The following is a 14,779-nucleotide window of genomic DNA, read 5'->3' on the forward strand; positions in this document are numbered from 1 at the left end:
ATCATGAAGTAAAGAAAATTAATTAATATTCGAAGCACACAGACACTGTTAATATAACACAAAGGATTAAAAAAAAACAGTAGAAAATATAAAACAAAATGGCTGTGTCCCAGTGAATAAACTCGCCCAAAGACACCTCGAGTAATCCGTAAATTAAATCGAAGGTAACAAGACGTGCATCGAGAAGCGTTTAATAATACCCGCAATCTAAGTCGAGAATCGCAATAAGTCATTTTCAACATAAATGGTCAGCCTTATCGAGGAAACTCCCGACGCTTTAGAGGCCCTGTAAAAATTGTATTGAGATAACACAAAGGGCGAAACGCGGACAGTGTGCAATCGGCGCAATTGTACCGGTAACTATGCTGATTCTTCTACGAAGATTTACTACGCACAATATCTAGCCGCGTACAGAAGCGGAGAGCAAGAAACGGGGAGCGTCTCGTTCACGGACCCCGAAGAAAAGAAGGGAGGAGACGAGAGGGAGGTCGAATAAGGGCTGCGAGATAACAGAATACGCCAGCCATTGTCCCGACGTGGACAATGCAAGGCTGTTGGATTATGCTAGGAGCAATCTACATCTTCAGTAATGTATCATACCGCGCGTGTTCCGATGGGCCCCGAAGACACGGGGCCCTACTCCTTCCGAGAGCATCGTGTGTCGCTCGTGTGCGTTCCGTTTGTGTTTGTATATCGCGCGCCAACGTTGCAACCAGCAATAGCCGAGCGTTGCTGGTTAAATCCAGTCGAGGATATTGAGATATCTTCTCTTCTAACGCAACTATTACACCAGCCATCGTCGTCGAAAATAGCAATTAATATATTCGGTTGGTCCGTGAGTTCATTTCATATCTAACTCGCAATATTTTTGTGCAGATTATACAGGGTGTTCGGCGACCCCTGGGAAAAATTTTAATAGAGGATTCTAGAGGCCAAAATAAGACGGAAATCAAGAATACCAATTTGTTGATGGAGGCTTCGTTAAAAAGTTAACAAAAGTAAATTAAAAAATTTCAAATCGTTTTGGAAAAATTATTGTCGGTTGCGGGAGTCAATTACAATCATTTTCGGTCAATAGACATACCACCGAAATCTTGCGCATTTTCGAGAAAAAAATTCGAGTAAGTGCTGAAAGTTTTGGGTGGAAAAAAAGACTTTTGAATCGTCTTGGAAAAATTATTTCTAGTTGCAGGGGTCAATTGCAAGCATTTTTGGTCAACAGACATACCCCCGAAATCCTACTCAGTTTCGAGAAAAAAATTCCTTACCGAAAATATAATTTCTGGCCAGAAATGTCTGCCCGAATTTTCATGCGAATCTTTAAAACGCCATAACTTCTGAACGGATTGGACGATTTTGATGTTTAAAAAAGCAAACTACGCGTATTTTGGTGGAGAATATGTACAAATCGCAAAAATATTCGAAAAGTTGGTCCTTGACCCCGCAAAATGAGAAAAACCCCATAAAAATGGTCCAATTTTCAAACAGCCATAACTCCTACAATTGTGAATATATTTCAATGAAACTTTTTTCTGAAGTAGAGCTGATGGGTACCTACAAAAAAGTATTAGACAACTTTTCTGTAGGGCGTCAAGCAAAATTACTAAAAATGAAAAAGGAATTTTTAAGAAAAATCGACAGGGGGTAGGTGCCTAAATTTTTCGACGAAAATGAAAAGTATCAAATCATTCTGGAAAAATTATTTTTGGTTGCAGGGGTCAATTACAATCATTTTTGGTCAACAGACATACCCCCGAAATCCTACTCAGTTTCGAGAAAAAAATTCTTTACCGAAAATATAATTTCTGGCCAGAAATGTCTGCCCGAATTTTCATGCGAATCTTTAAAACGCCATAACTTCTGAACGGACTGGACGATTTTGATGTTTAAAAAAGCAAACTACGCGTATTTTGGTGGAGAATATGTACAAACCGCAAAAATATTCGAAAAGTTGGTCCTTGACCCCGCAAAATGAGAAAAACCCCATAAAAATGGTCCAATATTCAAACAATCGTAACTCCTACAATTGTGAATATATTTCAATGAAACTTTTTTCTGAAGTAGAGCTGATGGGTACCTACAAAAAAGTATTAGACAACTTTTCTGTAGGGCGTCAAACAAAATTACTAAAAATGAAAAAGGAATTTTGAAGAAAAATCTACAAGGGGGTAGGTGCTTAAATTTTTCGAAGAAAAAAAAAATTTTTAATTAATTCTAAAAAAATTATTTTCGGTTCCGGGGCTCAATTGCAATCATTTTTGGCGAATAAACATACTCCCGAAATCCTACCCACTTTTTAGAAAAAAATTCGAGAAGGTGTGAAATTTTTCGACGGAAAAAAAAAAATTTCAGATCGTTTTGGAAAAATTATTTTCGGTTGTGGGAGTCAATTACAATCATTTTCGGTCAATAGACATACCACCGAAATCTTGTGCATTTTCGAGAAAAAAAATTCAGTATAGTCGAAACTTTAAATGTTAATAACTGTTTAACGAAGCCTTCATTAACAAATTGGTATTCTTGATTTTCGTCTTATTTTGGCCTCTAGAATCCCCCATTAAAATTTTTCCCAGGGGTGGCCCAACACCCTGTATATTACGTATATTATTCGAAAGCTTTGTGAAAATTTATGAAAAAATTATGGATACTCTACTCGAAGCCGTGCACATTTCTGAATTTTTCCAGAAGTTTTAATTGCAAAATAAAATTTTTAAAAATTAAGGAAGTTTACGAATTCTAATTTTATATCAGAAGTTAAAGGGTGATCATGTTTGTAGTTTTATTGGGTTGGTCCATGAGTTTTTTTTATATATTATTCACAAAATTTGGCTATCTTTTTGAAAGCTTTTGTTTTCTTTTTTTGGATTGTTATGGAATTGTCAAAAATAGCTGTTAATATATTGGTCCATGACTGCATTTTATATATTACTCACAATATTTGTCTACCGATTATATAATACATATTGTATATCATTTGAAACTCTGTTTTCTTTTTTTAAATTATTGTGAAGCTTTATGTTCTGTGTTAATAATAAATAATCGCATCTTTTAACCTATCTAATTTTAAGCTTGAGTCTCAAAACACTCAATAATTACAAAAATATAGCAGATTTCGTTTCCTTATTCAAAATTTTAAATGGTCTAATTCCTAGTTCGATAATTCTACATTAATTTCGAGAAATTCTTTATCATTTATCCTTTACAGAAAATTGTATATCTATAACAGTCAATAATTACTGTACACGACTTTTCTACATCATCAATCTTATTTACTATTATATAGTGCACAATGAAGGAGAGTATACAAACTGACGAGCAAAAATATACAAATTATAATGAAAACTCGTCAGTTTGTGTACACTTCTTCATTGTGCACTAATGAATTTCATAAATAAGTAAGTAAATAAGAAAAAAAGAGTGGCCAAACATTCTGGAGTCGCAAGTTGACAGAAATAAACATTGTATGAAAAATAAATTATAATTGCATTGACCACCTTTGAAAGAATTATTTTGTAAAAAATTATTTCCGATGGTAATTAGATACAGCTCGATTTGCATGCGTATCGTGTACGGGCTATCGAAAGAGTTTTGTTTTAATATTCAACAACGTCCCGGGCGTAATTTGATATATCAACTATTTTAGCGGCAATTCAGGAAGGGACGGTCACTCTAGAATTTCCATTCCGTGCGAACACCTGGACGTGTACCTGGGAAGATGGCGTCGCAGATAACATTGTTTTGCCTTTTGTCGGGGTGCTGATCGGGGACGATCTATGGCACCTTTCGCATGACGCCACCTTTATATCATCATCGTGGTCAGGTAGCCGCCGTATACTTTGGCGAAATTATACACTCCGCGGAGAGCACGTCCTCAGACCGAATATTTACTATAATAACGAACAATTTGGTGACAGAATCCCACAGTGAAAATCAACCTTCTTCATCTTGTAACGAAATATTCAATCACTCAAGTACGTGAGAACATATTTCTTATATTTCTGTATATATCAAGTGCAATGGATAGCTTTTAAATGTTGAAGTCCGTATGAAGCTGAAGTTAACTTACGAAAAACTGTTTATCTGTCATCTGGATAAGAATTTCGTGTTCAAATAAGAGATAAAAGAGTAATTTAGGGTCGTTATATTCATGTTTTTATATTCTTGTATATCAAGTGCATTGTATAGCTTTTAGAAATTAGAATTTTCCTCTAAATACATGAACAATCCACAGTTTAGCGATGAACGCATAAAAAGGCACCATATTGAAGTCCGCACGAAGCTGAAGTTACTTACGAAAAATTGTTTATCTGTCATTTGGATAAGAATTTCGTGTTCAAATAAGAGATAAAAGAGTAGTTTAGGGTCGTTATATTCATGTTTTTATATTCTTGTATATCAAGTGCATTGTATAGCTTTTAAAAATTAGAATTTCCCTCTAAATACATGAACAGTTCGCAGTCTAGCGATGAACGCATAAAAAGACACCATATTGAAGTTTCGTACGAAGCTAAAGTTAATTTACGAAAAATTGTTTATCTGTCATCTGGATAAGAATTTCGTGTTCAAATACGAGATAAAAGAGTAGTTTAGGGTCGTTATATCCTTGTTCTCATATTCTTGTATATCAAGTGCATTGTATAGCTTTTAAAAATTAGAATTTCCCTCTAAATACATGAACAGTTCGCAGTCTAGTGATGAACGCATAAAAAGGCACCATATTGAAGTCCGTACAAAGCTGAAGTTAACTTACGAAAAATTGTTTATCTGTCATTTGGATAAGAATTTCGTGTTCAAATAAGAGATAAAAAGAGTAGATTAGGAACGTTCTTTTGCGGAAGCGATATAGCGTGTGTTGTGCGTTACGTTGCAACGAAAATAGGAGTGGTTGCGGTTCCCCTGTCATTGACGGACGATGCCAATTACAATGCTGTTGCGTTTTCTGCCGACCGATCTGATAACGCAACTCTTCCTGGGCCTTCTGAATGCTCGGTACGGTGTGTTCCGTGTTGCGGAGTTGAAAAATGAAGATTAATAAATCGGGAGCGCGGAGCAACTGTGCGCCCGCAGATTGCATCGAATGCTTATTAACCGCGCGTCACGAAGACCTCTGTCGCGTTAAAAATGGATTTGCTTGTCGCGGACTCGATACAATCGAAGCGATTCTCTTTTCAATTGAGAATATATACTTGATAACGAAACTGGGTTGCCGCGACGCGAATCATTAATATTTTGGCGCAAAGAAAGAGGAGTCAGATTGTTGATTAAAATATGGAAAATTGTGAAGAACATAGAAGACTTTAAAATTAAAACTCTTAAATTTTCCAGACATTCAAAACTGCAGTCTTTTCTGTCATTGACTTTGCCAAGATCGAGCACATGTGTCAATTTTTTCATTATTGCAATAGAAGTAGTTTAAATTTGGAGCATACAAAGTAGTTTTAAAATTGGTATAAAATCTTGAAGCAGAAAGAAATTAAAAGAAATGATTTTTAGATTGTATTTAGGGGTTGAGACTGTACGAAGCTCTCATTTCATTAATTTTATTAATAAAAATATGGAATTTGCGTCAAGGTCCACAGTCTATGCATCACCTTTATAATATTTGTACCTTCAGTTTGGTAAATCAACTCCAGTAAAAATAACTGGTTCGCTTGTTTCATCATTTTATACAATTTTCGTTAATTTCTACATTGAGGAAAAATCTCAAATTCAGAGCTGATATAATTTTGCATTATTATACATATATTTACATATATATACATGAAATTCTAGGGACCCTTTTTACAGTGTTTTCTTTTAATTTCTGCTTAAATGCGTGTGCATATATAAATAAAAAATAAAAGATTTTTCCTCTTTTGTCATGGCTAATTGGTTTTGTTCCCAAGATCACTGTTCAAGAGGGGGTGAGACGCAGATTAAATTTTTGCATTTTTCTAATATTTTCTACTAAATCGGTTAAATTGTAATGGGTTCTCATTCGGAGTTGATTGGCAGCCTTATCAAATATAAATACGAGTGCAAAGGGTTAATATAATATTAGATTTCTGCTTCGGAGGCAATTGTTTATATCTATAAAATTATTAACTCGCATCCAAGACATTTGGTGTCCTTGACGTTAACAGTTAATATTCCTCTCGTGTTTCCTATGCAAAACATTTAAACTGCGCTATACATAATTAAAATCGACTACGTGTCGCGAAACCGGTACAGTTATGAGTAAACAAAGATTCCCTCGACACAATGGCGGGGACCGATATTCGTATTCGCCGCGCGTATTGGAATCGAATAGAGAACCGAACAATCGTCGAAGGAACGACGCTGAAGACGAGGGGGGGATCGAGGTAGAACGAAGGGTACCAAAAAGTGAGCGAGCAAAAAATGAGAGACAGGCCCGAAAGCGTTCGAAGGGGTACCAAAGAGGTACGAAGACGGTCAACAGAGGGGAATAAGGGGGGGTGGGGGCAGCGGAGTAAAATATGATAGCGGGATTCGCGAAATATGAGACCGAAACGAGGGGATCCGTTGGCCCAGAGGCCCCCGTACGGGCACAAAGGGCTTATCTTGTCCCTGGACCAGTCGACCCGCCATTTTGGTACTCCACCTCCGTTCTTCTCCTCCTCTTCTCGCGCTCTCTAGGCTCCTCTTTCCCTCTTCCTCTCGTCTCTTTTTCGTCCCCTTGTTTTCGAGGGCCCGTCGTCGGCCCGTTTGCCGCGCTTTCCTTTCTTGTCGGGACCTGCTGTCCCGTAAAAGGATCCGCTAAATAGCGCTAAGAGGTTCGAGGAAAGAGGATACTCGAGCATTCAGGATTTCGCAGACCGGGGTAGGTGCAGCCCGTAGACTCGCGCGAGCTGCATCCACCCGTCTCGCGTATATACAGGCCCTTTGTAATTGCTGTTGCACGAAATTCTGCGATGAGAGGGGGGAGGGGTAATGAGATCGCCGTTTTTTGCCCCAACAAATCGCCCGTTCAACGCTCGATCCGATGAAAGACGCTGGGCTGCCTCGGGGATGTTCTTTTTTCAATTGCGCGCCAACCGGCACAATGGATCCGTGAAAGTATCCCGGCCAAAGGACGAGGATGGACGAGCGTTGCGTACCGAGTGCACAAACTATTCAATATTATTCTTACGCGACGCTGAAATGGCAGACAGGCGTCGAAAGTAGGAGGTTCGTTTTCACGCGTCGATTGTCAGACACCAAACCGTTGTAATTGTCAAATCCTAACCAGAATTTGTTACGGAATTTACTTTTACAGTTTCGTTAAAATTCTAGAGCCCTAGATTAATTTTTTTTAAATAGATTTACTGCTGGATCCTATCCAAATTTATTTTCTTCAACGTCTCAACTTGATAATTAATTTTTCTAGTTCCATGGTGGAAAGTCCGGTTCATCATATAAAGCTCACGCGACATTGAATGAAAAATCCAGCGACCCATATACGGCGCACGCGACAGTCAAAGTATTGCAACCTCATCGATGAGAAATTTCTTTGGAATAAAAATCAGACCGGACACAAACCCGGAGGCAACTTATTTCCAACGACGTTCATCGATCGCATAAATTGTCATTTGTCGCGAAATATTTCACCCTATAATTGAAATTTGTATCTTCATCCAACAGTAAACGTCGTACTTTTTATTCCCGTTCGAAATTTGAATATAAATCGAATTAAAAAATTTGAAATTCTAATTAAGAAGAAGTTGGGCGTGATCGAGCAATCGTTTGCGAAGTTTCTGACGAAGATATCGGGCCAGGAAGTGAACGAGGAAAATAAAACGAGACGCCGAGGAGCATCGACGGTGACAATAATTTAATCCTGCTCGTCCCTCTTTCCCGCGCGTTCCACCGTAAACCGGTTGGACCTTGTCCGTCTTCCCCGAGAAATTCGTCTGGCGGAAATCAACGACGCCAGAGGCAGAGGGTGGGGGGGATTCGCCGGGTAACACGAGAGGAGATTAAATTCGAGAAGTGCCGGACGCGAATTAATCGGTCGCGGTCGGCCAAAGCACCGCCGCGGATCGCAATACGCAAATGGAATTTTCGAAAAGTAATTTCTGCTCCCCTGTCCCGGCCCCTGGTAGATCGATTCACTTTTTTCACGTCCGGCACGCCGGGGTCCTTTAACGCCTCGAGAGCGCCTGGTTTTCATGCCTTTCCCGTCGATTCTTTTTAATTCGAATTCAATTTACACGTTTCGTCTCGTGTTCCGCTCGTTATCGAGGAAATAAGAATTTTACGATATCGGTTTGATAATTTTTGTATTTAGAAAATTTGCATCGAGACTGGAAGAGTCAAACGAAATTATTTTTATTAACCCTTTGCATCCTAATGGTATATAGTAACTGTATTAATGAAATAGATGAAGATATTTAAAATTACGAACATTTGTGAATTTCTCTGGGGAAGGCCTTAAGGATACTTTTAATATCGTATTGGAAAATTGCGTTCAAGTAGCTAGATAATTCTTTGGAGTGTATAGGGTTCATATTATGACGACGTTTCCCGAACACGCCGCTAGAGGGCTACGCGCAACTCTTCTCTATCACAAGTGACCGAACGACTTGCAACAATTCTTAATTCTTATAATTTCTATACTATATGCGCTCTCTTTTTCTTTCCCCCTGCAATATCACTTCCGTTAAAACAGAAAATTACCATAAAATAGACAAAATACTGACTAATCCGCCGTGATTCTAGCGTGTCGACGAACTTGGCAAAGAAAATATTTGCGGAAATATTTTCGAAAGAATTGAGAGACGCGTGGTCACGGATATGAAGCGTGTTTTCTTAATTGGGCGATATCTTTCGTCGCCAGGTCTTGCCCCGATTTATTGTCCCTTTGGGGATTCGTTAAATAGCGTGCACATCGAGGCGTAACAACGACGCTCGAAGACGAGGACGACGGAGAGCCTCCGCATCGCGGCAAAGGTCGCGCGAATTGTAAATCGGCGCCATAAATCGAGAAGCTCTCTTGGAGAGAAGATGGAGAAACGGGCAGAGGGAATGGGGGAATAAAGAGACGGCAAAATAGCGTTCGAGCGGCCCCGTAATCGATGGCCGCCGTTTTCGAGCCCCGGCTTTGCGTTCATCTTAACGCTCTATTTGTTGCAAAGAACGCCACGAACTCGCCGGACTCTTTATGCTACGAGCCCGGAGATATGAGATCGATAGCAGCCAATTGGTACCCCGCGAAAGCTCCGGATTTGTTCGACGACTGAGTGCATACATTGTTTATGGAAAAGCAGAGGACAGCAATTATAAACACACTTGAAGTCGTCACTAGACTGCATCTTTGTGCAAATTCACATTTTCAGTAACACGTTCCGTGCACCATTTATGGTACACGTTAAACTTGAACTTCAGGCCACGTGTACCATAAATGGCACACGCAGATATATTTATTTAATGCGGAACGTGTTAATAGAATTAATAAAATGAGAGCTTTGTAGAGGGTTGTATCGACCCCTAAATATCATAATTCGTATCTTAAGTGTTTCTTATATTTTTTTTTTTTTTGAGAAATAAAATTTCCAAACACAAACCTTAGTATGTTGATGATGTCTTTGAAAAATTGTAAAGGGGTTGTAAACAATTACATTTCTATCTGTTGATACAAACTGTTATTAAAATCCCTAATACTTGAGGATTGAAATGAATGTGGATGGGAAATTACAAGTGTTGCAAGTTTCATTAATGATCGATTGAAGGATGGAGCAATAATAGAAGTAGAGATATGTTTAAAATCGTTCGATGCTCTGCATATTGCACTATTTTAAAAGAAAGTAACCGATACAGAAATAGTAGCGACCATTAGAAAGGAACAGGCTGATTGGGGATCGAGAGCGTTGAAAATCTCTCCCAAGTCTAGAATGATATATTAGAGTACGAATGTGGGACTAGTAAAAAGACGTATTAATAAATAGTATCGAAAAGGTTGGCAGTCGCTCTATTCAGCGAGAGATAAGATCGACCACAGCAATTGGCATCGAAAGGCAATTTGTTCGAGTTCTACATATATTATCGATAAAAGAAGAAAACAGTAAGTGCCAGTGAAAGTATAGAACTGATGAGTAGAAAGGTAAAGGCTGAAAAGGATCAAGAATTGTTGCATACGTTGAAATGCTAAACTTCGACTTCCAGAAGACTTTGGTGCGACATTAATTTAAATAAAATAGTCAAATCGAGTGTTATTCAACCCTTGAGTGAATTATTGGGGTCCTCCACAAGTTCAAACTACTAACTGTTTAATATATGCCAACGAAACTATTTGGAAATTAATGTAATCCTCCATTATGTCATTATTTTTCAAATGCAAAAATCAAAATTAAATAAAATAATTCAGTTGAGATTGAGAGTCCACTTAAGGGTTAAAGTGATCCATCTTGAGTGATGAGTAGAAAACTATAGACTGAAGAGGGTTAAGAATTGTTGCATACGGTGAAATGCTGAACTTCCGGAAAACTTTGATGCAACATTAATTTAAATAAAATATTGAGTGAATTATTGGGGCCCTCCACAAGGTCAAACTACTAATTGTTTAATAAAAAACTACTTGAAAATTAATGTAATCCTTCATTATGTCATTATTTTTCAAATGCAAAAATCAAAATTAAATAAAATAATTCAGTTAAGATTGAGAGTCCACTTAAGGGTTAAGGTGATCTACCTTGTGTAGCTCAAAGTGGATGGTCTTGATTCCTTCTGACGAGTAAAAAACTATAGACTGAAGAAGGTTAAGAATTGTTGCATGCGTTGAAATGCAGAACTCAGTCTTCCAGAAATCTTTGGTGCCATTTTGCGTTAGGATAGAATAGTCGAATCGAGTGTTATTTAAGGTGATTCACCCCTGAATGGTCGATTCCTTCCGCCATTGTCCCCAAACGCTATCGCGAGTGTTCGCCCCGAAGAATCTCCCTCTGCTTCGGAGGCGTTTACGCGATTGCCGGCGATATCGAGCGTACAGGTCACTCTCTGTCGATTATATCGATTATCGATCGGCAGGATCTCGACGGGGCTCTCTATGCCAGACCCTTAAATGGCACGGCTAGGCAGGAAGACGGGTCTTACGTGGCTTCGAACAATTAAGGTTGACTTACGCGTGGCCGAGGCGCGCACCAGCCGCGTTAAAAGAGTAAACGAGTTACTGGCCGGCATCCTTCCGCGGCCCGCAGCATCAGATAATGCAAACCGTGGCCCTGTCATCTCGGAAGAATTTACAGGCGACACCGGAGGACCAACCAGGAGTTACCGGAGCCCGCTAGCCGCGTCCTATCGCGCACGGTGAATCTTGATTTCTGCCGCTGGCGGAGCGTGCCTCGTTCGAGCGAATAGATTTTCCACGAAAATCGTACGCGATAAAAGGGAAACTTCTTTCGCTAATTGAAAATGGCGAAATTTATTAGGTTGAACCGTAAATAAATTCTGGTGCAACTACAAACACCTGCTTCTGAGAATTCCAATCTGGTGATATTAATGCCTAGTTAGACCTGTACGAGATTTTTTATTTTGAAAAAGGAGTCAACTGTAGGGCTCTAAAATTGTTTCTTTTATTGTATTCTTAATGTTAGATCTGAATTGAGATTGTTCAAATATTGATTGGTAAACCATCAAATGGCAGGTGAGCTTGATTTAAAGGAGACTTGTAGGAGACAGTTTCTACTTGGGAGTTGCATCTGAGGCAGGGTTTACTATTGGAAGATGAGATGTTGGCATGATATACATAAACTAAACAATGCAAAGGGCACAGGGAGTCGACAATCTTCTTAATACTCTCCACTGTTTAGATTCTTGGCTCGATCCTGATTCGTGATCGAGTTACTCAATAATAACAAAGAACCTAACAAGTGGAAAGATTCTGATGAATCGTTTATAGGAGCCATCTTCTCGTCTTTCAATAGTACTAGGAAAGTACATGTACTCTTGCAAATATAGGATAAACATCTACGTTCATAGAGTCAATAGTTTTCACTTTCATTAATAGATTGACTGTCAAATTAAATTCGTATGATTTTCTACAAAATCAAATTTGTAATTTTAGATAATGTTAACTATATTACCTAAAATTTGTCTCAGTATTTATTTTTGCAACCTCACTAAAATTCATGAATCTTATTAAAATTGATTTTCTTTATCATTGCAACCTGAAATTTAATTATGCAAAACCACTATTTTGATTTTAGACCACTATCAACTACATAACTTAAATTTTGTCTCAGTACTTATTTCTGTAACTTCGTTAGAATTCATGAACACTATTAAAATTGATTTCCTTTAACACTGCAACTTGAGAGTCACTTCTGCAAGACTATAATTTTGATTTTAAACCATTTTGTCCTAGACCTAAAATTTGTCAGTATTCATTTTTGCAACCTCGCCAAGATTCACGAATTCTCAACTCACGAAAATCTCAACTTAAGAATTAATATTTCAGTGGTAAACTACTTTACCATTACTTTTGAAAATTACTCTTTAAATGGTAAATGTTCATTCGTGTATGGTTGATCTGACAGTCAAAGTATTAACATCTAATTTTGAAAATTAACTCACTCCTACAAGGGTGGCAGTCAAAATGTTAAGTATAATTCACTTCGTATCTTTTCTAGTTACATAGTGAACAGTCTTCTCACCCCTTCATAAATAATATACAAAATTAATTTTTTTTAGTATGAAACGACCATCATATATTTCACCACTACCCTCCATCGCAATCAAATTATTCCACAATTTGCAATTTCTAATTTTCGAATCCTCCTCACTAAAATAATTTAACATCTCTTTCCGCGGACTGTTTCGTTTCGAATGTGAAACTTTGCTATGTTCACGCGTCCAGGAGGGCAGATGTACGCTCAAAAATAGAAAAAATTTCACCGCTGGAATCCGGTTTTCGTTTCGACCGCGAGTTTTCCACTCGTAGCACATGCTGGAGGCAATGAATAGGCGCGCGAAAACGCTCAATGAGGGTGCTATATCTGCGCGCGTAAATGGAGCAGTTTGGCCAATTGCTATTGTGAAAGTAACCAACGTGCATTCAGGTGTGGTTCACTTATGGTCACGCGAACCCATCGGGAATTACCCGTTCCCCTTTGCGGTGGCTTGCGATGGGCAATGTTTTTTTCGAGATCTGGTCTCGATGGCACCTCCACAAAGGGAAGAAGCTGCGAGTGAAGAGAAGAAGAAACGAAAAATCTTCGCTTACCAGGCATGCAGACGCATCGGAACGTTCCGGGATCGTCCAGGCAGGAGCCGTCGTTCTGACAGGGATGGGACTCGCATTCGTTCACGTTCGTCTCGCATCTTGGTCCTGTGAATCCTTGCGTGCAGTTGCAGGCGAACGAGCCGGGCGTGTTCACGCAGATGCCGTCGTGCTCGCAGGGAGATCCTAGAAACAATTTTATACTATTAGAAAACCAGAAGAACCGCGATAAACGTGGCTTTTAATGTTAGAGACACTTGAAATGAAAATGAGCTTATTTGCAAGGACTTGGAATTTTACAATTTTTTTTACCGTTAAGGTTTTACTGCACAATGTGTTTATTTGATCATACATGTTTTAGAAAACTAATTAACTGTATAAAACCTGTTACATTACAGCACAGACTAATCTATAATTTAACAGTCGACTGTTTTATCGACAAAAGTGAGTTCAAAGTAATCCATGTAATTCGCAATGAATGGTATATGTATAGGCACTATTGTGGGCCATTATTCAAAATTAACGCACTATGATCAAGTTTGGTGTAATTTAATTAAAATAATTATGGAGATAGTCCTGAAACCAATTTGAACGACTTGTTTATTGCAATCTTATTGCATATGGTCTGGATGATATTAAAAAAGCTGGAATAATGTTCGTTATGTACAAATGGAGGTACGGAAGTGGTTTAAGTGCGAGTTCAACGCACGGTAAACTTCTGCTGCTGAATTATTTCGAAATAATAGATGGAAAACATATGGTTAATGTTCGAGGCGAATATCATCGCGCGTTTGAAATAGAAAATTATGCAAATTAATAGTTTTCACGGCGCAGCAGGTGCGCGACAGCTTGCACATTTGAGTTTACGATGGTTGAAATAGAAGCTAATCGTTTTCGTAATCTTGCTATAATCGCGTAATTGAATGAAGACACGATGTCAAACGTTTCAACGACACGGTTATTTACGTACGAGCAGTTCAACGTAGCTTACGGTTCGCCAGTTTATTTCGATAAGAATCTGCTGCGAGATTAAACAAATTCAGAACTCAACCTTGGATCTTAAAATAATAATCTTAAAAATTTTACGCTCAAATAGTTTACAGAGTTTGGCACGTTATAGGAAGTGAAAGCGAGCACGAAAGGGAAATTATCGTATCTGATATATTCGAACGGGACAAGCTTAAGATATTCAGGTAATACGTTCGACAACCACGAACATTTTCGGGTCAAAATTTCCATTTTCTCCCCCCCTAACTGTGTTAAAAATGTTAACAGGCAATCTTTCTCGTAAACTCCGAAATCATCGCCTACCGTATCGGGTAAAATTCTTTCGACCCAGATCGCGGCTCTCGTAATCTCTGGTTTTTAAGTGAAAGTCGATCCACGGAAACGCCTTTTCCTGTGGAAAGTTCCCTCTACGGAGAACCGATCAATAAGGAAACAAAGTACGGTACGATGTACAGGGCCCTCGTGAAGCCAAGGGATTGTTCGCGCGGGCGAAACTTGGCCGCGACGGGGCCGGGATAATTAAAACTACCGCGAACGCGTGGCGCATAATAATTAATAGCCGTGCAAGAATCAAAGTCC

At 38.7% G+C, this 14,779-nt stretch overlaps 1 protein-coding gene across 3 annotated transcripts in view; it reads right to left on the reverse strand.

The window, feature by feature from the left end:
* Window positions 1–14,779, reverse strand: part of N (neurogenic locus Notch protein) — a 427,418-nt gene that overhangs the window by 119,823 nt on the left and 292,816 nt on the right. For all 3 annotated transcript variants that reach the window (XM_076770843.1, XM_076770842.1, XM_076770844.1), the window contains one exon: window positions 13,196–13,378. In XM_076770843.1, coding sequence (XP_076626958.1) covers window positions 13,196–13,378 — 183 coding nt within the window. The remainder of the gene's footprint in view (window positions 1–13,195; window positions 13,379–14,779) is intronic.

Source organism: Colletes latitarsis, chromosome 8, assembly GCF_051014445.1.
Source record: "Colletes latitarsis isolate SP2378_abdomen chromosome 8, iyColLati1, whole genome shotgun sequence".
Classification (NCBI taxonomy): domain Eukaryota; kingdom Metazoa; phylum Arthropoda; class Insecta; order Hymenoptera; family Colletidae; genus Colletes; species Colletes latitarsis.